We start from the raw sequence: 23,580 nt of genomic DNA, 5'->3' as shown, positions 1-23,580 counted from the left end.
ATATCAATGAGAGTTGGGCATTTAACTGCCATTTGTGCCTTTGAAAAATTGCCCACCTGACAACAAACTCCAAATTGCAGAGAAAGAGCGTTTTTACCCGTTACACAAACTCCATTGCTGCACCACAAACTACTTTTTGTAGTGGAAGGATACAATACATAAATCCTGCTACATTCGTTTAATTTCTTTTTTATTAGATGACATCTCCTACTAATAACTCTAACAATAAGCCATAGCACGGTGGGCATTAGTAGGCTCCTGGCCTCAAACAACATGACTGCACTAAGTATCAAAAGTATCTGCACAACTTCTGGCTATGCTGGCACATCTCAGCAGTCAAATCAAGATGACATCCTACATTGCCACTACAGTTACTTTCATAATGAACAAAAACAATGTTTTAATTCCCCTTCTGAGACTGTCAGAACCAGAATCTTCCTTTTTCCCTAAAAGCGATATATTCTCCTTTAAAACATCCCTCTGATAAAAGAACAAACCAGATTAAAAAACCACCATCTTCCCATCCAAAATGTGGACGGGGGAGCTAATTGCCTATATTCCCATTTCTTCTTTGGCTCACCCCTAACATTCAGCTATTCATTTTTATTAGCATGTTGTCGCTAAAGAGAATACTCACGCCACTTTCAATTCCTAATAGGGACATTTCAGCCAGAGGCCTTTTTCCAAAGAGGTGGATAAAGTGACAACAAACATCCCCTTAATTTAGTAACACTATTTCAATAGATGCCTTCCTCTCCAAACATTGTTCAATTTTACCTGCAGGTCAGAGGTGTGATTAAATCCCAATTTTCTAACAGATTCGCTATCAACACTTGTGTCCCTACAGACTCTCAGCAGCAGCATTAAAAAAAAAAAGACATTAACAATCACAAACAAGCGGAAACCCACCTTTATACAGTTGCCAATGTTTTCCAAAGGACCATATTAGAATCCTCAGAGGAGTTTCCTGTTAGTGTAAGTTTTAACACTTAGATATTTATTGGTATTAAGAATCAAGCATCTAATTGTTTTTCTTTTTCTAAATTATGTTAATATTTTTATACCCAATGGTAATATGTATAATCCTGTAGTGAATTAAATAATGTGCACCACTGTCCTCCTCTGGATCGAGTCAGAACTGCAAAACTGCAGTCAATTTCTGTATTCATAACAGTTAATGGAGGAGATCCTTTAGCTCAAGTGGTAGGGGCCCATGAGAATCTTAGTTTACCTCATATCTACATGAGGATGGTGTGATTTCAGCACAGTGAAATCCATGAAATCCAAAGCAGAGGAAATGGAACCCTGACAAAGTTTGAAAAAGAAATTAAAGCAATAGTGTACATCCATGTCCAAAACGTTATATCAGTACACCACAATATCATTGTCATGTCTCTGGATACAGACAATGTTGTAGACAGAGGATATTCTTGTTTACTTCATCCTAAATCAATTACTTTTTACAAAAAACAAATCTTCTTAACACTGAGGATATAAGAGATTATTTATATATTCCCTGATATTTTCCACAATAAATATAAGGTTTTCCCCCCAAAGAATGTAGAAGGTAAACTAACAAGAAAAAGAACTGAAATATGTTAAAACTAAGCCACTGGACCAACCAATCCTCAAACATTTACCTGTTTCCATCCTGCAAACACTTATAGACTTGCTTCCCTTTACGCTGGGACTAGTTCTGCTATCCAACCAAAAGTTAAGTACTCTGGGGGATTGCAGGTCTCAAATGCAGGTCTGCAGCGGTCTCAGACCTTAGCCACCACCCAGGAGCTCACTGGTACCAGCAGGGAGTTCACGATAGTCAATGCCCACAAGGTTTCCACTCGGAGGACACCTCTGATCTCTCCAATTGGCTCAAACTCACTATTTAAGCCAGGAGGTGGTGCAGGAAGTTGTCTGAGCAACTAGGTGAATCCCTAGTGAGCTGCTACATCAGACCCTGACTTCTTGCCTGAGCCCTGCCTTGTTCCAGATCCCTGCTTCTAAGTCCCATCCTAGCTACTGACTCCAGCTCCAACTGTGGCTTGATTCCTGACACTGTCTCCAACTCTAATCACTAGACATGACCACCTACATCCCAGTCTAAGTGTTTGGACTGTAGAGGCCAATACTGTTCTCACCAACCTCACTTGTGCAGCATCAGGTCACATTATATTAATCATGGTTCTTATGCTCAGAAACAAATGCATTTGAGGATATTTTGTGGCTGTATTAGAACTTAGAACCCATCCTAATGATTTCAGATAAAGACAGACCACCTCAAACCTAATCCTGCAATCACTCACTTATGTGCTGAATTCACGGAGACTACTTAAAATTACTCACATGTATCCATTGCTTGTATGATCAGGGAACAAACAGTTACGTAGTTTTCCTCTTTTACACTTTTTTAATTTAAACCAAACTGATTTAAATTACTTTAATCTGCAGTAGCGCAAACAAAATAAAATAAATCTTAATCTAATACAAAAAAACAATGCTGCAATACTGCTAGCTTTATTAATCCTTCCAGTTTGTTTATTTTTTAAGCGCTGCATTGAAGTTGCTGAGTAGGTGAAATTAAGTCCCTTTATCATCTTTATAACGTCAATTAAGCCCATAAAGACAGGCTGCTAACTTTGTACTTTTCGCTCTTGACACTTCTATTTACGGTTAATGAATTTTTCCCGCTAGCAGTGTGTTCTAAAAGACTGAAATGATTTCTGAAGCAACAAACTCTAAGAGGCACTGATTTCAGAGTAACAGCCGTGTTAGTCTGTATTCGCAAAAAGAAAAGGAGTACTTGTGGCACCTTAGAGACTAACCAATTTATTTGAGCATGAGCTTTCGTGAGCTACAGCTCACTTCATCGGATGCATCAGATGTAGCTCACGAAAGCTCATGCTCAAAATAAATTGGTTAGTCTCTAAGGTGCCACAAGTACTCCTTTTCTTTTTAAGAGGCACTGAGTATCTTAAACACTCACTCTACAAAACCAAAACATTCTAGATTTACATGATTATTGATGTGCTAATCTCCTCACTGCTCTCTTCAGGCAAAAACCACACCTGCATGCATCACCTTTGAAATGTCAGAATTCAAAGAAATGCCTCTACTTTCTACTGTCACAGCCTAGAAGATGCTAGGCAAGATCAGGAGTGAAATGGTTACATTATACTGTCCAAGATAGCAAAAGTATTGCTAGCTGATTAGAAAGGGCCCTACCAACAAGGCTGGCTCCCTCCCATAGGAAAGACTATAGATTCCTCACAGCCCACTTGTGATGTGACACTGGGTGGGTGCACTGAGCATAACTGCCACTCCAGGGAGAAATTTTAAAAGGCTTACATGACCAGAGGAAGGAGTCTCTCTTAATACCATTATGAACCCCAGCCAGATGATGTTGTGTGGGACAACAATACTGAAAATGTGTCTTTCCCTAATCACTTCTCCACTAAAGAACAATTGGAAGAGTTATCCCCACTTTGAGCAGGGAGAACGTGCCTTATTATGCATGGTAAAGATCCTCATTTTCTATGAATGTAGGGTTAGGAAGATGGTAGGGGGAGGGGCAGGATGAGGAGAGAGACTCACTGTCTAGCTTCCCTCTGGCATGGTGGGAAAACCTGTGACGTTATCCAAAACGTATGCAAGCGAAACACTTCACCACACTCTCAGAACTATATGCTTGAAATTTCAGCTAAGAAAACATTTGGGCAAATCCAGGCTGACAATAATTACAGGGTGGTGATGTTTGCTTAAAATATATTTATAGGTGGGCTTGCAGGGTTAATCAAACATGCACATTAAGACACTGAACACAGGAATGAGAGAGAGGGAAAGGTTTAATGATAACATGTAAGGGCTAATGTTCCATCACAGAGAATTTTCCTCCTAAATGACACCCCTCGTCACAGGTGAAGGGATATGCTGACTCCAGTAGCTTCTCCTGGCATTGAGGCAAAGTTCCTGTTGTAGCACTGCCCCCATTTGCCGTGCACTGTGTCACCCAAACTCATTTTGCTCCCATCTTTCTAATAAAGTGCTAATGTATGTAGCAAGACAAATTAAGAGCCCAAAGGTCAAATATCTGTAATAGGTTCTCTTGACGCTATTAAAACCATCTGTAATGCATAGTTAGTCATGTCTAACATTTATAACATCAATCATTTATTAATCGTTATTGGATGCTCAGAACCTATGGTGATGTTCTTCTAAAACAGACTCCAACGAAAAACTGCTGAGCTTGAATTAATATGCAAACTAGATACCATTAACTTGGGTTTGAATAGAGACTGGGAGTGGCTGGGTCATTACACATATTGAATCTATTTCCTTAATTTAAGTATCCTCACACCTTCTTGTCAACTGTCTAAATGGACCATCTTGATTATCACTACAAAAGTTTTTTCTCCTGCTGATAATAGCTCATCTTAACTAATTAGCCTCTCACAATTTGTATGGTAACTTCCAACTTATCTTACATCTTACTATATGTTCCATTCTATGCATCCAATGAAGTGGGCTGTGGCCCACGAAAGCTTATGCTCTAATAAATTTGTTAGTCTCTAAGGTGCCACAAGTACTCCTATTCTTTTTGTGGATACAGACTAACATGGCTGCTACTCTGAAATCTATGGTGATGAATGTGCTATAAGAACCTATTTAGAATAGAACCCTTTATAAACCACTTACAGATGGAAATTTAATACAAACTATGACCAGACAATCTAATCAGGGAGTACTACAGCAGACCCCACATCCACAAATCAGTACTAGGAAACCTGACTGGATCTTCCTATACAGAGAGATGCATGCACCTGTGGGATCTTAAGACTGGTGGCCACAAGAGATACTTTTTAAACCTTGCCTTGTGGAACAACTTTTGCAAAATAACTTGGAGCCCTGTTGTGAAACCTGCAGATCTCTGAAAGTGTGGAGAAGTGAATATTACAGAATTCCCACTGAATACTCCTTACTATGGAATAGGGTTTACCAGCCCACAGACAGAGGAGAAGGCATGGCCCTTTGAACTAGTGGAAACCGGGGATCTTCGGGTCACTTGTGCTTTCAATCCTGCAGATCCCAGGAACAGAGTCTACTCCTTTCCAGTGCAGGCTCCTCTTCTATCATGAAGCACAGACCACATCTCCTTTCCTGATATGGAGAGGATGATTTGGCTCTGAAGTTTGTATAGCTTCTAGGAAAATTTACTTCTCCATGGAATCTTATCATAAAGACAGCATTCATGCAGGGGAACACAATGAATAGAACAGTTCCTCCTTGGCCCTGCCCTGGTACCCAACATACCTCTAATTAATGCTGAGATTGATTTGGAGGGATTCTTTTGGTCTCCCAAGGAAAGAGAAGCACTATGCACAGCTGCTGCTGCTCCAGTTCCACTCCTTGTATAGTATTTTGAGTGCAGTTATGTAACAAAAAACCCTACATTTGTAAGTTTCACTTTCATGATAAAGCGATTGCACTACAGTACTTGTATGAGGTGAATTGAAAAATACTATTTCTTTTATAATTTTAACAGTGCGAATATTTGTAATAAAAAATAATAAAGTGAGTATGTACCCTTTGTATTCTGTGTTGTAATTGAAATTGATATATTTGAAAATGTAGAAAAACATCCAAAACATTTAATAAATTTCAATAGGTATTCTATTGTTTAACAGTGCAATTAATTGCGATTAATTTTTTGAGTTAATTGTGTGAGTTAACTGTGATTAATTGATAGCCCTAAATTCAAGTAATCAACCAATAAAAGTACATTTCAAATGTACATCTTTCTCTGACTTCCATTTTTTACTGCATCACATCCTGTTTTTCCTCTCTCTTTTTTCTACCAGTATTGCTTTTAGCAATGCACACAATGTTGTATTAATATTATGATCTATTGTTCTATTTAATTAGAGTTAAATCCTGCCCATGCCTTCTCAGGTGCACGGTGGGGGGAGGGGGGGTAGAGATGAACAGCCATCTTAGCACTTTGTGTAATGGGAATGTTAGGAAGGTATGGCACACAGTCATCTAGCAGATACGGATGGCTAACGTGACAGGGGATGCACCTTGAACACAACAACTGTTTGTTTGAGGAGAAATATCTGTGGTTTTCACAAGAGTCTGGTGAACTCATATGCTGCCATCCAGAGGAAGCACAACTGCACACCATTAACACTGAACAACATGGCTCTAACGTAATGTAGCAATAAAACACACCCTACTGCACAATCAGCCAGTAGGATTTCTCTTGCTCTGAAAGTGACTCACAGAATATCTAATCATGTGCTGGTGCTCACACTGCATAAATTTCTGGGTATATTGCTATGATTGGACCTCTAATTACTTGTCCAAAGGAGAAGGATTCATAATCCTACTTGGAATATAAATAGAGAAGACAGGGCTCTTTTCTTCCAAGATTCCATCATTTGTAGGATTGAAGGTAATAAAGGAGAAGTAAAGTATTGGATCTGATGGGAGCCTACACTTTTCCTTTACAAAGTTCTCCTGCTGTTACAACATAGTTTTTTTGGATACTAGACTAGAATTTATTTAACTCCAGCATACATGAACGTTTGATGTCAACTGGTAAAATCAATGGGCCAAATCCTGAAGACTTTGCATAATTAAAACTTCTATCGACTTCAGCAAGAGTATAGCCTGTGTAAGGACGGAGTGAAGCCATCAGGACACAGCCCAATATGCACTGGAGATTAATAAATTGGGGCCAAGTAGACTCTTTACACAGATCTTTCTATATATAATAGAAGAGGTCTGTTCTGGCCACAGTACAATTCCCCCACCCCACTCACCCTGCACGGATGACCTTCCAATGGAATTCTGTCAGGAGTAGAGTTCTACCAACTTTTGGTGGACAAGCCAAGAATGGAAGGTGAGTCAGGGGAGATGCTGCTCTCCATGGCACCAGGAATAAGTGAAATTCAGACCAGCAATAATATAGCTCACAGCTGAATTAGCACTCTCTTGGTCCCTGCTTCCCAAATCTTCAACTGCATAGCGGGAGGGTAATCTGGCCACAAACTGTACAACTCCTATTGCTGAATGGGAGAGGAGGGATTGCAACCAAGGGGCATCTGTGCAGATTGTTCTTTTCCTGGCATATCCTTGGTGGGCTGGGATGCACCACAACCTCCAAAAATCTGGCTCCCCATCAGAGGGAATTGTTAAAAGGAAACTCTTGTGAGAGGGAACCTTCCAGTGTTCTTCCCTCTCTCTACCCCTACCCCTTCCCCAAAACTCCCCTCCCAACTCTATGTGCTTTCCGTAGAAAGGGCCAATCTGGCCCTTCATTACCAAATGGAGAGAGATGAGCAGAAAAATAGTACCTGCTGTATTCAAAGGATTTCTTTGTGCTTAAAATTTTTCCCAACAATTACACTAAACTCATTCACTCATTTTCATATGGAAAAAATGCATTGCTTCAGTTTAAACGAATGTTATAATAATAGGATGCATATTAGATCACCCTCCACTGAAACTCAGTCATCCAGCTTGCATTTCAGGGGCTCTAACTTTGGAGCATTAACATTGTGAAGCTCCCCGACACACACAACCTTTTAAAAACAGCCTCTGTCTAATATTTCTAGTTCTCCTATATATAGCCTGAAATAATTTATTTTAAGAAGATTCTGCCCAGTCATAGACAACACATTTCTACTTGAAATGTTAATGCTAATTTGAAACTCCTGTTTAAGCTTGCAACTGCAGAATCCATGTTTAAAGTTGTATGCAAGTGTACTGCAATGGGACAATTTGTAGTTTAAAGTATTATTCAGCATGAGCAAAGGCACTGCAATCTGGCTCTATATTTCATTAATTAAGTTGTATTGGACCCATATATTATAGATGAGACAAATATAAACTGTTGTGTTGCAAAAAGTTTTCAAACATTAATTTGGAATACTAGGATTTAATTCTCTTTTTCTTCTAGCCTTCCACCTGTAAAATTAGGCATCTTCATTCCACAAATCCCAACTGTGAAGGGCTTAAAGGGTGCAATACAAACCTCAAAAAATTAAAATAGGTTTACTGATTTGTTTTGTTTAAAAAAAGACACAATGTTAAAGTCTCAACAGCCTTTCCAGAGCTAGAAGTTTTGGGTTCACCTCCCCTAAATTTAGAATGTCACACACCTCCACCCCCCCCCCCCAAATAAAATAAACTGATTTGAGGCATACAGTTGGTCAATAACAGCTTTACATGATTTTGGAAAAGAAAGGATGGTCCCGTAGCTACGGCTAGTTAGGACAGTAGCCGAGGACTTGGGAAACCTAGGTTCAAATCCCTGCTCTGCAAGAGATGAGTTTGAAGCAAGTAATAAGAAAGGATCAGACCAATGGGCCAACTAGCCCAGTATCCGGTCTTCCAACAGTGGCCAGTGCCAGGTGCTTCAGAGAGAATGAACAGAACAGGACAATTATTAAGTGATCAATACATACCCCATCGGCCAGTTCCAGCATCTGGCAGTCAGAGGTTTAGGGACACCCATAGAATGGACCTTCGTGTAATATCCATTGATAGACCAATCTAATTCTTTTTTTGAACTCAGTAATCCTTTTGGCTTCACAATATCACCTGGCAATGAGTTTCACAAGTTGACTTCGTATTGTGTGAAGTACTTCCTTATATTTGTATTAAACCTTCTGCTTATTAATTTTGAATGATTAATAACTACTGATTTCTTCTGGCCCTCAAAAAAGTAGAAAAAGTTATTCTCTTCTGTTTATCCCAAAATAGGATCCACCTAAGAAGTAAAGACAATAATAAAATGGTTCACTTTGTCTAAGGACCCATAGATCAGGAGTTCCATTCCCCAAGAGCAGAAACTAAAATGGCCAAATGAAAGTATTGTTAATCACCTAGATGAAAATCTCTCAATTTGCCTATGGATGATACATCTCTTTCTCCCTCACAACCCAGCTAAACAGAACACCAAGCAACCAAGCAAAGGTGCCAGTGGAGGGGATGGGGTGGACTGATATGAGGCCATTGATGGTGGGTACAGCCGTCAGTAAGGGTCCATGCGGGTCCTGGTGCCCTGGGTCCTGTACTGTGGGCTCCAAAGATATGGGTACCACCCAAGCAGGACCGGCATGTAGTGCATCGGAAAAGGTGGGTGCACCCAGGAGTCACACTATGCTGGGAGACTGGGGACAAGGGTGGCTCTTCTGCTAAGAAGCCCTCAGAATCTGAATAAGCTTCTGGAAATGGCAGAGCTGTCAGTGTGGGCAGTACCACAACCAGTGGAGACAGGTCACAGCTCAGTGGGAGTGACTCATCCACTGGTGTAGGTAGCCGCAGGGGTGGGTACAGTAGTTTGAGGTGGGGATCAGCGGATCCATCCGGCCTGCTGTCCAGGGCAGATTCCATTGTCCGCTGAACTGAGGAGGAGTATGTGGAGTGGAGGCCTGGAGAATCCTGCCATGGCTGAGGATTGTGCACTGGCAGGCTATCATAACCCTCAGTCACCGCAGGAGCCGGCAGCGCCAACAAGTCTTGCTTCTGCTTCACCTTGCCCCTGTCTAAGGGGGTGGCCCTGTGGGGTCATCACACAACATCTCACCTGACTGAACCTGGCTCAGGGAGGGAACGCGATGTGTCACATTGGTCTGCGACAGGGAATTGCTGTGTTTGTGAGAATGCTTGTGGCTCTCATGTGCCCACTCAAGTCTCTGCGGTGCCGATGGATCCGGGCATGAAGCCGAGGGCAGAGCGCTAACCGCCAGTGAGTGGCAGTGCACCATGTTAGGATATAGATATTCAGGCCTGTCTGTAAAGGCCTATAATCTAAGAATTTAGGTGTATTCTTATCACTTGGCTAGTGATAGAGGTATAAAAGAAAAAATCAAAATCACTGTCTGCCGGTGTAAGGGCCTTCTCTTACTGTGACAGTCTGAGGCTCTGTTCTTAGGCTAAGATCTTTGGCTAAGCAGCAGAGGCAGCCATAAGCTGGGAAGCGTATGGTCACATCCTCACATTCCAAACTAGTCACATTGAAATAAGGTGCTATTGGGCTGTTAGGAATACAATCCTGTCCTGTTTCAGAGTAGCAGCCGTGTTAGTCTGTATCCGCAAAAAGAAAAGGAGTACTTGTGGCACCTTTAGAGACTAACCAATTTATCTGAACATAAGCTTTCATGAGCTACAGCTCACTTCATCCAATGAAGTGCTCAAATAAATTGGTTAGTCTCTAAGGTGCCACAAGTACTCCTTTTCTTTTTGTGAATCCTGTCCTGATAATGCCTATCACCTCCAGAGAAAGGGAAATGCCTAGAAAATGTAAAATGAAACTTAGTTTGATAGCATCCTGTCTGGCAAGAACTCACTTATCAATAGCTGGGAAGTGAAATCCTCATTTCTGTGTTTGTTCTATCACTGTAGTCCCCATTTCCCTATTGTTTGTCTGTATAATCTCTGTCTGGTTCTGTGATTGTTTCTGTCTGCTGTATAATTAATTTTGCTGGGTGTAAACCAATTAAGGTGGTGGGATATAATTGGTTAAATAATGTTACAGTATTCAGAGTAACAGCCGTGTTAGTCTGTATTCGCAAAAAGAAAAGGAGTACTTGTGGCACCTTAGAGACTAACCAATTTATTTGAGCATGAGCTTTCGTGAGCTACATCCGATGAAGTGAGCTGTAGCTCATGAAAGCTCATGCTCAAATAAATTGGTTAGTCTCTAAGGTGCCACAAGTACTCCTTTTCTTAATGTTACAGTATGTTAGGATTGGTTAGTTAAATTTCAGTAAAATAATTTGTTAAGGTATACATAAGCAGAATTCAAGTTTTACTATATAGTCTGCAGTCAATCAGGAAGTGGCCGGGGGGGGGAATGGGAACAGGGAATGGGGATGGGGAAATTGGAATCATGTTTTGCTAAGGGGGGGAATGGGAACAGGGACACAGGTAAGGCTCTGTGGTGTCAGAGCTGGGAAGGGGGACACTAAGGAAGGAAACTGGAATCATGCTTGCTGGAAGTTCACCCCAATAAACATCGAATTGTTTGCACCTTTGGACTTCGGGTATTGTTGTTCTCTGTTCATGCGAGAAGGACCAGGGAAGTAAGCAGGTGAAGGAATGGTTTCAGAGGAACCGAAAGCTCATGCTCAAATAAATTGGTTAGTCTCTAAGGTGCCACAAGTACTCCTTTTCTTTTTAGGTGAAGGAATAAGTCCCTAACACACCGTCGGTACCGATGGTCTGGAATCAGACTCCACACAAGGCCAGAGTGCCTCTGCCATGAGGAACTTGCTGAGTCACAGAAGTGGAGCGCCACGGGTCCTTGACAGGAAGGACTTGCTGATATCACAGAGGGTGACAAGGTGCGTCTCACCTAGGCAGTAGAGACAACACGTGTGCTCATCACTCACGGAGAATGAGTGAGGGCATAAGGCACAGTTCTTGAACCCCAGGATGCAGGGATAATCCCCTGAAGAGGCCAGGGGAGGCCCTGCATGGGTCTACTATATACACTAACTTATTTCCAGAAGTAAGAAGAAGCAGCAGAACTAAATAACTGTGTCTATAACCGTCTTTCACACAGAGGCTACGAGTGCCTAGAGAGGATTCTGATGCCGACCATGTGGTAAGAGAGAACTGAGCGTGCATCGCCCACACTGTTTCTTATAGCCTCACATGGAGCATGTGGCAATGTAAGATGACCGTGTGAGTCAATGGATGCTGCAGCTGAAAAACTTCTGGCTCCGGCACATGCACACCCACATTTGGAATACATATAAGGACCATCACTTGAAGAACTCCTCCTCCTCCCCATCCCAGAGTTAAGAGGATAAGAAGTGAGGTTTCATTTCAAAGATTATACTAAAGAAATAAAAAGGGAAATACAAACAACTGTAGGTTATCTTGCTTAAGTCTACGCTCTCTAGTGAGAACTCAACCACCATATTTTAGATGTTTAACTCCTTTCTAAGTCCAAGCAAATTGGCCTAAGAAAGTGGTTTTCAACCTGTGGGTCCGCAGACCGTGTCTAAAATTTCCAAAAGGATCTGCACCTCCATTCAAAATTTTTTAGGGATCTTCAAATGAAAAAAGGTTGAAAAGGCTAGCCCTGTTCTTCCCTCCCTCCCCTTTGCATTGCCTTCCTCTGCCTCTTCTTATTAGCCCCCAGTTGATGGGGTAATTGGCTCAACCAGCCAGGCTGATTGACTAATTACTCCCATCAATTTTCTCCAGGGGAACTAATTAATATTGAGTGATCAGAGTACAGGCTCACCTGTTTGCATCCTGCACTCTGTCACAGGTGTATTTACAGGAGTGTCAGGTGTAAGAGACGGGAAACAACTGTCCCACCCTGGTTGGCATTGGTGAGGCCACAACTGGAGTACCGTGTCTACTTCTGGGTGCCACACTTAAGGAAAGATATGGACAAGTTGGAGATAGTCCAGCAGAAAGCAACAACAATTATGAAAGTTTTAGGAAACCTTACCTATGAGGAAAGGTTAAAAAAATCAGATATGTTTAGAAAAGAAGATTGCGACGGAGGTGAACCTAATAACAGATTTGAGATATATTAAAGGCTGTTAGTGGATGGTGATCAATTGTTCTCCCTGTCCACTGACAGGACAAGAAGGGAAATTTAGACTAGATATTAGGAAAATCTTTCTAACTGTAAGGCTAGTTAAGCACTGGAATAGGCTTCCAAAGCAAGTTGTGGCATCCTTGTCATTTGAGGTTTTAAAGAACAGGTTGGACAAACACCTGTCAGTGATAGTCTAGGCTTACTTGGTCCTGGCTCAGCACAGGGGATTGGGCTAGATGACCTTTCAAGTACTCTTTGAGCCCTATGTTTCTATGCTGCTGCTTCTGGCAATGTCCAGTAGTTAATGCTTCAGTGACAGAAGTAACCTCCACCAACTTCTCACCTGGCCAGGTATGCAATGCCACACATGGAAGGATAATATCCTTCTGGTTTCTAATATCTGTTCATAATTAAATGAATGTTTATATTACTTAAGAATGTACTACTAAAATTAATTTACAAGCAGTAATATGAAATGACATTTTATTTAATTACATTCAGTGTTTTGTATTGTAATGCATTACTAAATAAAAAAATACTAACAGAAATGACAAAAATCCACTCTTAATTTGCGTAACCCAATTATATTAAGTGCTGTTACAATCAGAAAAGTCAGAATCAGACTTAGACCATAAATGCAGGAACACAAAATTTCATTTCTTCAATGCCTTCCATATCAACTTTGCTCAATTTAGAAGTCAAAAGGTTAATTTTTTCCTCTATCTGTCAGTATTACAAACTCAGCATGGGATCTGAAGAGGAAAAAAAAACAAGCTCTGTTCTCTCTGCTCCTGACATCTTCAGAAGTAATAACAGGGATTTGTAGACACAATTGGCTAACAACTTAATTGATAATTAGAGATGAGAGATATTTTTTGGCCTTTTTGAGGGGCAGAGGATAAAAATATGGATTTGTTTTGACAAGCATTTTGCAGGATTGTTTCAGTCAAAAAAAGTTAAATTCAGAAAATAAATTGAAAAGTTTTGATTTTTCAGTGCAAAATGACTCGTCTAATTCCCTTCAATTCCATTTTAGAAACATTAAAAATGCTGGAAAATCAAACTGAAATATTTAGTTTTGAGACAAACAAAATGTTTATTTTCACCCCTATGATTTTCCTCACCTTTTCAGTTCAAAGACTTCAATAAATTTGTTTTGGGTTGACCTGAAAGGATTTTCCCTCCATATTTTTCAGAACCGCCAGCAAACTAAAAAAAAGTCATTTATTCACACTGTTCTGCTGATGATGCAGGAAACAGAATAAAAACCAGCTCGTTCTTAATTCTGATCGGTATATAAATCAGCTAGGAGTCGAAGACACAAAGTGGAACAGGTATGTTTAAGGTGTCATTTTTTTTATCTATAAACTAAATGTTCTCCTCCCCTACACTCCCTGGAACAGAGGATAGTCTATGCTGCATAGACTAGGCTCCCCAGCTAGGGAGGCGTGAAAGACAGAGCAGCACCTACATGGAGTTTCCATGGGATTCTGGCTCCACAGCTAGGGATTAAGGCTGGGTTCTGCTAGATTTTCATTTCCCTGTACCTGGGGGGAAACGAACACAACTGTAAGATTCAGAGTCTGCAATGATTTCTGCTGAATCTACTTCGATAGTGGGACAGCAGCAGTCCTGAAAGCCAATGGCAGCAGGCTCTGGCCTACAATGGATCCCCTAGAGCTGGAACTAAGGGTTGAAAATCGCGTTCCTCTTTCATGGGAGAGGTAAATCTGACACACCCCAAAAGAATTCCAAGGGCACTTAGTAAATGGAAAGTCAATTAGTTTCCAATCCCTTATGGAGGCATAATTTTCATAGGGGGAAGTTGGCACCTAGTTGCTAGAGTTTGCTGAATTTTTCTTATGAAAAAGGTTAATATTTGTCTAATTTTTTTTTCCAAACCAAAAAAGTTTTCTTTTTTACTTTTCCAGAATTATCTCCCATTTTTCAGAAAACTACCCCTGTCCCGCTCCAAAACACACCCACACACAATTTTTGGTCCATGAAAGTTTTAGAAAAATGTGTGTGTGCAGATACACGTTTCTTTTGAAAATGTTCATGGAAAGTAATTGCCATTTTCCAGTCTGTTGTATTAGTCACTTTTTTGGCACACAGAATTAAGAGCCAAGCACTGCAGCCTCCTTTCACATACGTAGTGCTGTCACAGTGGCAATTTCGGGCCCTAAATGAGTAATTGTTTTGCTTGAATGTGTTTGTGTATGGAAATGTAGAGATCTTCAGATGAAACCCCAGCACAAGAGAAATGTTTTCCAATCATAAGACTAACCTAAAAACACAACTATTACTCATCATCTCTTGGGAAACAGAATGACTTTGTATTCCTCACAGCCAAGCAGATTCTTATTGTTTATATTTAGTATATATTAAAGGTGGTGTTTGGTCAATCAGTGGTGTACTGGAGGTGCAGCATGTAGACCCAACCCTGCACTCTATATTTAGGGAAACACTCCATTGGTTGCCACTTTCCCACCTGGGGACAGTACTTTTCTATAGCAGTCATAGTGCTGTTTATTTGCTCTTGCTAGTAGCAGCACTTCACAATGATTAGTGCCAAATCTCCCCTTATTGCAGGCATCCCCACAGCTCTAACCCCTTGAGGTCATCTCACAGTTTGGTTAGGTTCTTCTCTGTGCTCGCTACCCTGCCAACTTTGGTATCAGCCAATTTGATCATTGATATATCTACACCAGTAAAACCAGTGATGAGCTGCCAAAAGCGGGTTTCCTCCTCACCCCACAAGGGGGTCGTTGCCCACCCCCGCCCCCCAGGACTCCTGCCCCATCCAACCCCCCCGCGTTCCTTGACTCCCCTCCCCAGGACCCCTGCCCCATCCACCCCCTCCCCTGTCCCCTGACTGCCCCCAGAACTGGGCAGGAGGGTCTTGTGGGCCACCGTAGTGGATGCCCACCCCACCCCTAAGAGCCAGAGGCACCTGCTAGGGGACAAGGTGGGGAGTCCCGGAGGTGCTTACCTGGGGCAGCTCCCAGGAAGCATCCGGCAGGTCTCTCTGGCTCCTAGGGGCAGGGGAGAATAGCTAGGGGGGGAGCAGCGGGAGCGGCCGCTCCCCCACTGATCACATCAAAAGTGGTGCCTTAGGTGCCGACTTCCTGGGTGCTCTGGGACAGGAGCACCCACAGGGAAAATTTGGTGGGTGCAGAGCACCCACCGGCAGCTCCCCGCCCCACGCCCAGCCCCAGCTCACCTCACCTCGGCTCTGCCTCCGCTCCTGAATGCACCGCCCCGCTCTGCTTCTCCGCCCCCTCCCCCGGCTTCCCACAAATCAGCTGTTCAGCGGGAAGCTGGGGAGGGCTGAGAAGCAGGCGGCGGCTTCCCGCTCAGGCAGAGGGTGGTGGAGGTGAGCTGAGGCAGGGAGTGGTTCCCCTGCGTGCCCTCCCACCCCCGGTTACCTGCTGCGGCGCGGGTGGCCCACCTTGTGACCCCACCCCCACCCCAGCTCACTTTCGCCTCCCTGGGCCTGTGTGTGAAGCCACCGCCTGCTTCTCAGCCCGCCCCGGCTTCCCGCGTGAACAGCTGGGGGGGCGGGGCGGCGGGTTCAGGGGAGGAGGCGAAGCGGAGGTGAGCTGGGCTGGGGGTGGGGTGGGGAGCTGCCGGTGGGTGCTCTGCACCCATCACATTTTCCCCTTGGGTGCTCCAGCCCTGGAGCACCCATGGAGTCAGCGCCTAAGGCGCCACTTTTGGCCGGTTAAATTTAGAAGCCCTTTTAGAACCAGTTGTCCCTCACGGAACAAACAGTTCTAAAAGGGCTTCTAAATTTAACAACCGGTTCTAGTGAACCGGTGCGAACTGGCTGCAGTTCACCACTTAGTAAAACCCATGAAACAATAAGCAAACAAAATAGAATTGCTAGCAAATTTCTTGAAGGCATACAAAGCAGCCCAGAATACAATCCGAATACACTCACCTATGAAACTGGAGTGTTCCAACCTGCCATGATCGCCTTGTATTCCTACTGCAGATTTTTCCATTGTCATGGCAACAACTCCACAGACCACAATAGGAGAACCACTAACATGCTTAATGCAGACACCATTTTTTCATAAATTAAAGCCAATTACAGTCATTAATCTTTGTCTTCTAAAAATCATCCTAAGAACGTGTCCGCTTAATATGACCTTGGTTCCTAAGGTAAATGCATATGGTTATAATTACATTATTGCCAATTAATACTTTATAGTTCTACAGCGCCTTTCCCCTGAGGGCCTCAAAGTGAATTTCAAATACTAGATAACCCATTTTACAGAGAGGGAAACTAAATCATATTGAGATTGAATGGCCTTCCTAAGAGAACAAAGCAACTAAGTGGTAGAGCTAGGGCTAGAATTTACAGCGTCTCACTTCCACACCTATGCTCAGACTGCTCAGCCACACTCCAGAAGTTCAGACTGTGAAGAGACTTAATTTAGTTGTCTTATAAAACTATCGTAAACACAGTGCACCAATTTCCATACCTAACTCTGCAGGCATAACTTCCACTGGTATCAATGAGGAGTTGCATGTGCAGATTCAAGAGTACATTCTAGTCTGTTTGCCCCTCTTTTCTTCTTTTTATGCACACATGGCTGCAGCAAATGCAGCTTTGCTAGTTCTCAGTGCCTCTTCTGAAATTACATACTTCTTAGGCACGAGAAAAGAACTGTTAAAAGTGAGGGTTAGCGGAGTCATAAAGTACATTATCTATGGAGAAAACATGAATCCCCGTGTTCCTTCTACAATGTACAAAAGCTATATGGAGACATACCAATTGATCTTTTCTTCATCAATATGACCCAGTAGGAGAATGTTGTATATTGAAAAAGGTTTTATGTCTCAACCTTCAAGATGGAGGTCTTTGAAAGGTCCCTTTACTTCATTAAAAGAGGCTATTACTCATTTCTTCTCCACAAAAATGGCAAAAATTTAAAAGCTCCAGTTTCAACACAGCCTGAATATCACAGATAGAAAAGGCAAAAGCCTGGTTCAATTTAGCAATTTTTCCCTCTAGTTGCTAGGTTCACTCCTATCTTTCCATTTCATGTCAAGTTTAAAAACATGATTTTGGGGCATTCTACCAAAAAGGAACATCTTGCACTCTGCAAAGTTTGTGCATAGAAATTTCTCTCTCTAAAGTTTGTGCCAAAAATGTCAAACAAGCCACGTTTCATCATAGCCACAGCTCTGTAAGAGTCCCGTTGAGGTAAGGACAAACATTTGACTTTCCATGTGTACATATTTGCCAGGTCAATTTTACATTAGATTATTTTTGTTCTAGATCAATGCAAAGAGTGTGTGATGGGGAAGATAATCAATATGTAAACAGACTTCAGCTTTAAGCTCTCCCTGAGGTTATAAACAAAGGTTTTGTTTTTTTAATTATGCAAGATTCCTTGACAACATTATTTTGTCCTCAGAAAATCTGACAGTTTGATAGGTAGATGATATGCAGAGTCTGGTTGGTTTTACAGATGAATAAATGAAAAATGTTAGTTCAGGGAAAAGTTATGATTTCCAAAAGCTGCATAGATGAGGACTGTTTACTGGAATCAATCACAAATGCCTAGTGCTGTAAACCCTCTGTGATCATAAGGACATGTTCTCCAAGCGACCTGCATCCTCACAGTCAGTCCCTGACTCAGAAGTCAAATCAGGAATGCTGAGCTGGGTAGTCACTCAGCTGGAAGTGCAAAAGCACAGGTCTGGTGAGAAACTAAATAGATGGCAGAGGAGCTAATATTAGGTGTATGGTAGTCAGTCTTTAGCTACTCCATGTGATTTCCTGCCAACTAAGTTAGCAACTACATGTCCATAGGCTCTCTCCCACCTCCCTTTCTCAACAAATACCTACTGGTATCCTTAAAAAAAAAAATCCTATCCTCCCCGCCCCCCCCACACACACACAAAGCCTCCTGTACCAGATTTTCTGGTGTGCTCGGTTTAATTTTTTTTCTGCAGAGTGAAGGCAATGGAAACCTGTCATAACTCCCCAGCTGAGTATGCCTCCAGCATAAGGGAGTCTCCAGTAGGCCTGGAACTGGCTTCTACTCTTCCTTTCCCTCCAGCCCCTGTGCAGGGAGCATGACAGGGCCAACCAGGAGTATACAGGAAAAGAGATAGAAAGCAAAGCACAATCCTCAGCTAACATATGGGAACAAAAGCCAGCTGGTGCAGTTTAGAGCAGCTCATAGGATGCCGTACACTGCACTGAAGATGCCGCAGAGATGTGGCTCCCTATATTTGTGGAGGTGGTTCACTGAGATACATTGCAGTGAATCACAGTAACACAAAACTGTTTCCGTTGAATATAGAGATGGCGAAAATGGAATTATAGAGTGCAGAGAAATACATTCCCCAAGAAAGTTTACCACTACAACTAGTATCAAGTTGATGCATTAAAAAGAGACACACAAAAATCCAAATTTAAAGAGGACGTTCTTTCCTGATTTCACACTAGTGGGGAGGAATAAAGCAAAACAAAGATAGGAAAGGTGAATGGATTTACTCTCAACTATTACTACCAATTTATTCACATTGGCTGATGTTACCCTATAATATTAATTTAATGTCATGTATTCCTTAATGTATTCCTTAGTTTAAACTTTAGAGACTTATAGAATCATTCTGGAAGCCTCTAAAATCTCTAAAGGTGTATGTTGTTTACTCCAGAATCATATGAATACTAGTCTCAAGAAAGCACAGTATTTGGTTTTGGGAAAAACAACTACACATTTGCTCATTTCTCCCAAGTCATGCAGTCATGCCTAGAATATTTCCCCCCTCCCCGAAGATGGCAATGACTGACCCACAAAAACAATGAGGAGTCCAGTGGCACCTTACAGACTAACAGATTTATTCGGGCATAAGCTTTCGTGGGTAAGAAACCCACTTCTTCAGATACATGGAGTGAAAATTACAGATACAGGAATAAATATATATTGGCACGAGAGAAGGGAGTTACCTTACAAGTGGAGAACCAATGTAGAAGGCCAATTCAGTCAGGGTGGATGTGATCCACTCCCAGTAATTGATGAGGAGGTGTCAATACCAAGAGAGGGAGAATTGCTTTTGTAGTGAGCCAGCCACGTCCAGTCCCTATTCAAGACTAAATTGATGGTGTTAAGTTTGCAAATGAATTGTAGCTCAGCAGTTTCTCTTTGAATTCTGTTTTCGAACTTTTGTTGAAGTATGGGCTACTTTTAAATCTGTTACTGAATATCCGGGGAGACTGAAGTGTTCTCCTACTGGCTGTTTTATGTTACCATTCCTGATGTCTGATTTGTGCCCATTTATTCTTCTACGTAGATGCACTCCATGCATCTGAAGAAGTGGGTTTTTTACCCACGAAAGCTTATACCCAAATAAATCTGTTAGTCTTTAAGGTGCCACCGGACTCCTCATTGTTTTTGTGGATACAGACTAGCACAGCTACCCCTCTAATGACTGACCCAAATGCTCCCAACTCTTCGCATGGTTGGAAGGGAACAAACACCTGCACAAATGGACAATGGGGATAAAGTGGAGGGGAGAAGCAGGGTTCCCCTGAACCCATATTAGCCTTTCTGCATGGAGTACTGGGTATCAGAGATTCCAGGCATAAAGGAGGAATGAGCACCTAACGGAAGGGACAGAGGGGAATAATGTATTATGAAACATGCTCCCCTTGGAAAGAGGCTTGAAGTCTGTGATGATTTGCTACCCAACAGTAGTGCTTCTCCTATGAGTACTACCTCCCCAACTGAGGGCCAAATAATAACAATCTTGATCATATGGAATAGTATTTTACACCATGTACCTTACTTCTAGAACAAGATTCTATTCAATGTCAGTAAGGGTACCACAGTTAGGCACTGAGATATTAATTCCTTGCAGAGAGAGCCAATGGAACATAACCGTAGTACTGAAATCAGTGGTAGTGTGGCTCGATAACCAGTCTTGATACCAGGAGAAAGGGTTGCTGGGGCAATGTGCTCAGGATTATCTGCGGTGTGGTTGGGGCCAGGGACCCTGAAGATTTGGGACTGTCCACCCTGCAGATTCCTGACCTAAGCAGCCCTATCCCTTGCAAATTTGCTAGGTTACAAACTTTGCCTTTAAGATTCGGGCAACAAGGGAGATTAACCATAAAGTGACACTTGCAAGATATTTTGAGGGTATGGAAATAAACATTAATGTAATGACAGGTTTCAGAGTAGCAGCCGTGTTAGTCTGTATTCGCAAAAAAAAAAAGGAGTACTTGTGGCACCTTAGCGACTAACAAATTTATTTGAGCATGAGCTTTCGTGAGCTACAGCTCACTTCATCGGATGCATAACATTAACGTAATGTTACCTTCTGCAAGCCAAATATTTTGCTGCATATTAATTCTGAGAACAGAAACCATTCACCTAGTACACTGTATTTCAGCCCTTTCAAGAGAGATATGTGTATAGGACAAGGAATCAAAAGCAGTTTTGTCAAGTAAGGCCTGCATGATTGGGCCTTTGGTTTTTTACCCTACAGATCATCTAAATTCAGAAGTTTAATGTAAATCTGCATATTGAATCCACCCTTAAGACATTTCTACAGAACTGATACTGTTTTGGAGCTCTAGATTGAGTTTCTGAATAAAGTCAACAGCAGCGGCCACATTCTGGTTCTTTAGGAATAGGTGAACCTTCCTCACAAATGGTTTTTGGGGGCAGTTCCCAGGATTTGCAAAACTAGCCTGAGTCAGAAACCCTTTTAAACATAAATCTAAATTTAAACCCATTTTTATTTTTACCAAGAAGGATTCCTTTTAAATTAAATAAAAAGCTGCGTTTTCCCCAGCTAGCTAAAGGGAAGCTTGTGCTGTGTAGTAGGAATAGAACAAGAAAGCTCTGCTGGTGTAAGTGGACACACTATTCCATCTATACCATATACCTCTAATATAGTTTACCACTACAATATTTCTCTCTTTCCCTCTTCTTATTTCCCAACCCTCCTCCCCACTCCTGCCACAGTCTCTCCATATTAAGGCACAAAACCAATAATGTGCAAGTCAAACTTCAAACAAAAATGCTTGCAGGGGATTGAAATCAGGCAGAACAAGTCTGCTGATCCCTATTCAAGAGACCAGGTCACAAGCTGATGGCAGTGAATACAATATCAGTAGAGCCATAGTTTCATCACTGGAATGCAAAAATAATAAACTTAGATTTTTATCTTTGCAATGTGAGAGTTCAGCAACACGTAGATTAATTTATTTCCACTTTGGAATACCTAATTCACTCAAGCTAAGATTTCTGTTTCCCAAGTTTCAGCCCAGAATAAAATTTTGCTGACATATATAACTCATATCAAACACAGGGGAAATGCTAACTCTACCCTTTACTATAAATGTCATGAAATGTACCACTGTGATACATGCTCCAAACAGAGAATTGTGAGGGGAACCATATAGAGAAGTTAGTACCAGAAATTTTGAAAATTAATTTTTAAAGAGAACTGTGCTCAGCTTTGACAGGAAGCATATTACAAAGGATTAGTGTAGAGTTCTTCTTGTACTCCATTGCATACCCATATGAACATTGCCAATCAATGTCAACAGCTTATTAATATTTTACTGAAAACCTGTAAGATGATTCAAACTTCAGCTGTCTTGATAGGGTGTTACTAAGCGACTTTGCTGCATGTCTGAGAATTAGTTTTCACAGCACTCTTTCACTCAAAACCACAGATCTATATTGGTACATTCAAAACATTTTCCTCATAACCTGCAATAAGCTCAAACAACTGTTTCCCAAAACTGTATGTTTGCACCACCTTTTCCAGCTAAACACAAGAGAGACTCCATGGTGTGTCTCAAATGATGCACTGCACTCACCGTAATCGCTGTCATAAAATACTATGAATTTTTGCCATCGAAGTTCGGTGACGAGTTTCAGCATAACGTCATTGAGGCGGACAGGCGGTCTGGCTGCTAGTGTGTATTCTTCCTCCTCAAGACTAGGATTTAGGTGGCAAGCAGTGCGCGGGGAACCTCCCGAGTTGCGCTGTACAAAGAGGTGTGGAATGTGCATGGCATCTGTCAGGGACTGCAGGGCATTGGCTGAGGCACAACCAGTGGATGTCACTAAGGCTAAGATTCCCAGGGTCATCAGGTCACAGGCTGAGGAAAACAAAGGAGAAAACAGGGTTAGAGCAACTTCAAACTCCTTTGGTCTAGCTAAGCACTACAGACAACGAGGTAGATACAATTTCTGCCCTGAAGAGTCGGACATGCTCTGATTAGTTATACTACAGTTACGCCACATTGCTCCAACTGAGAGCAAAACCCCATTGAGCTAGGTACTGTACATATACAGTCAGAAGCAGTTCCTGCACCAAAGAGCTCACAATCTAGGGTGACCAGACATCCCAATATTACCGGGACAGTCCAGATATTAGGGGCTTTGTCTTATATACGCAACTATACCTGCCCCCGCCCCCCAAAAAAGTGTCCCGATTTTTCATACTTGAGATCCGGTCACCCTATTACAATCTAAGTTGAGAAAACAGACCAAGGGGTTGGGGTGGGGGGAAGATGGGGGAAGAAACAATGTCTCCATTTTTTAGATGTGAAATGGAGGCAAAGATTAAATAACTTGCCTCAGGTCATACAGGAAGTCTGTGACTGAGACAGGAAGTGAACTCAGAACTGCTGAGTCCCAGTCCAGTGCCTTAGCCACAAAACCATCCTTCATCTGATGTGTATTGCAGAGATCAAAATGTTGGGGCCCTAAAGAGAGATTTCAGTCTCAAGCATTTGGTTTATACAAAGTTCTGAAGGATTTTTAAACTTACAAAAAAACCTGCATCTTTTTAACCAAGAAAACTCTCAAAGTATGTTTTAGAATGAAGGGAAAAGCATGAATGACGAAGCATTTAACAACACTGTAAAGTTGTCTTTAAAAAATCTGGGAGAGCAGCTGCAATTTAAAAGCAAATCTGAAACCATCTGCTACTGAAAACTGAGTGTCACACAAATTCTAAATACATAC

The 23,580-nt window shown here is 41.9% G+C and overlaps 1 protein-coding gene across 9 annotated transcripts in view; it reads right to left on the bottom strand.

Moving 5' to 3' along the window:
- GRID1 (glutamate ionotropic receptor delta type subunit 1) overlaps positions 1–23,580 on the bottom strand; it is an 828,929-nt gene that overhangs the window by 458,931 nt on the left and 346,418 nt on the right. For all 9 annotated transcript variants that reach the window (XM_048856782.2, XM_048856783.2, XM_048856778.2 and 6 more), the window contains one exon: positions 22,425–22,709. In XM_048856782.2, the coding sequence (XP_048712739.2) occupies positions 22,425–22,709 (285 nt within the window). The remainder of the gene's footprint in view (positions 1–22,424; positions 22,710–23,580) is intronic.

The sequence above is a fragment of the Caretta caretta genome, chromosome 7 (assembly GCF_965140235.1).
Source record: "Caretta caretta isolate rCarCar2 chromosome 7, rCarCar1.hap1, whole genome shotgun sequence".
Lineage (NCBI taxonomy): Eukaryota > Metazoa > Chordata > Testudines > Cheloniidae > Caretta > Caretta caretta.
This window is presented reverse-complemented; position numbering and strand designations above follow the sequence as displayed.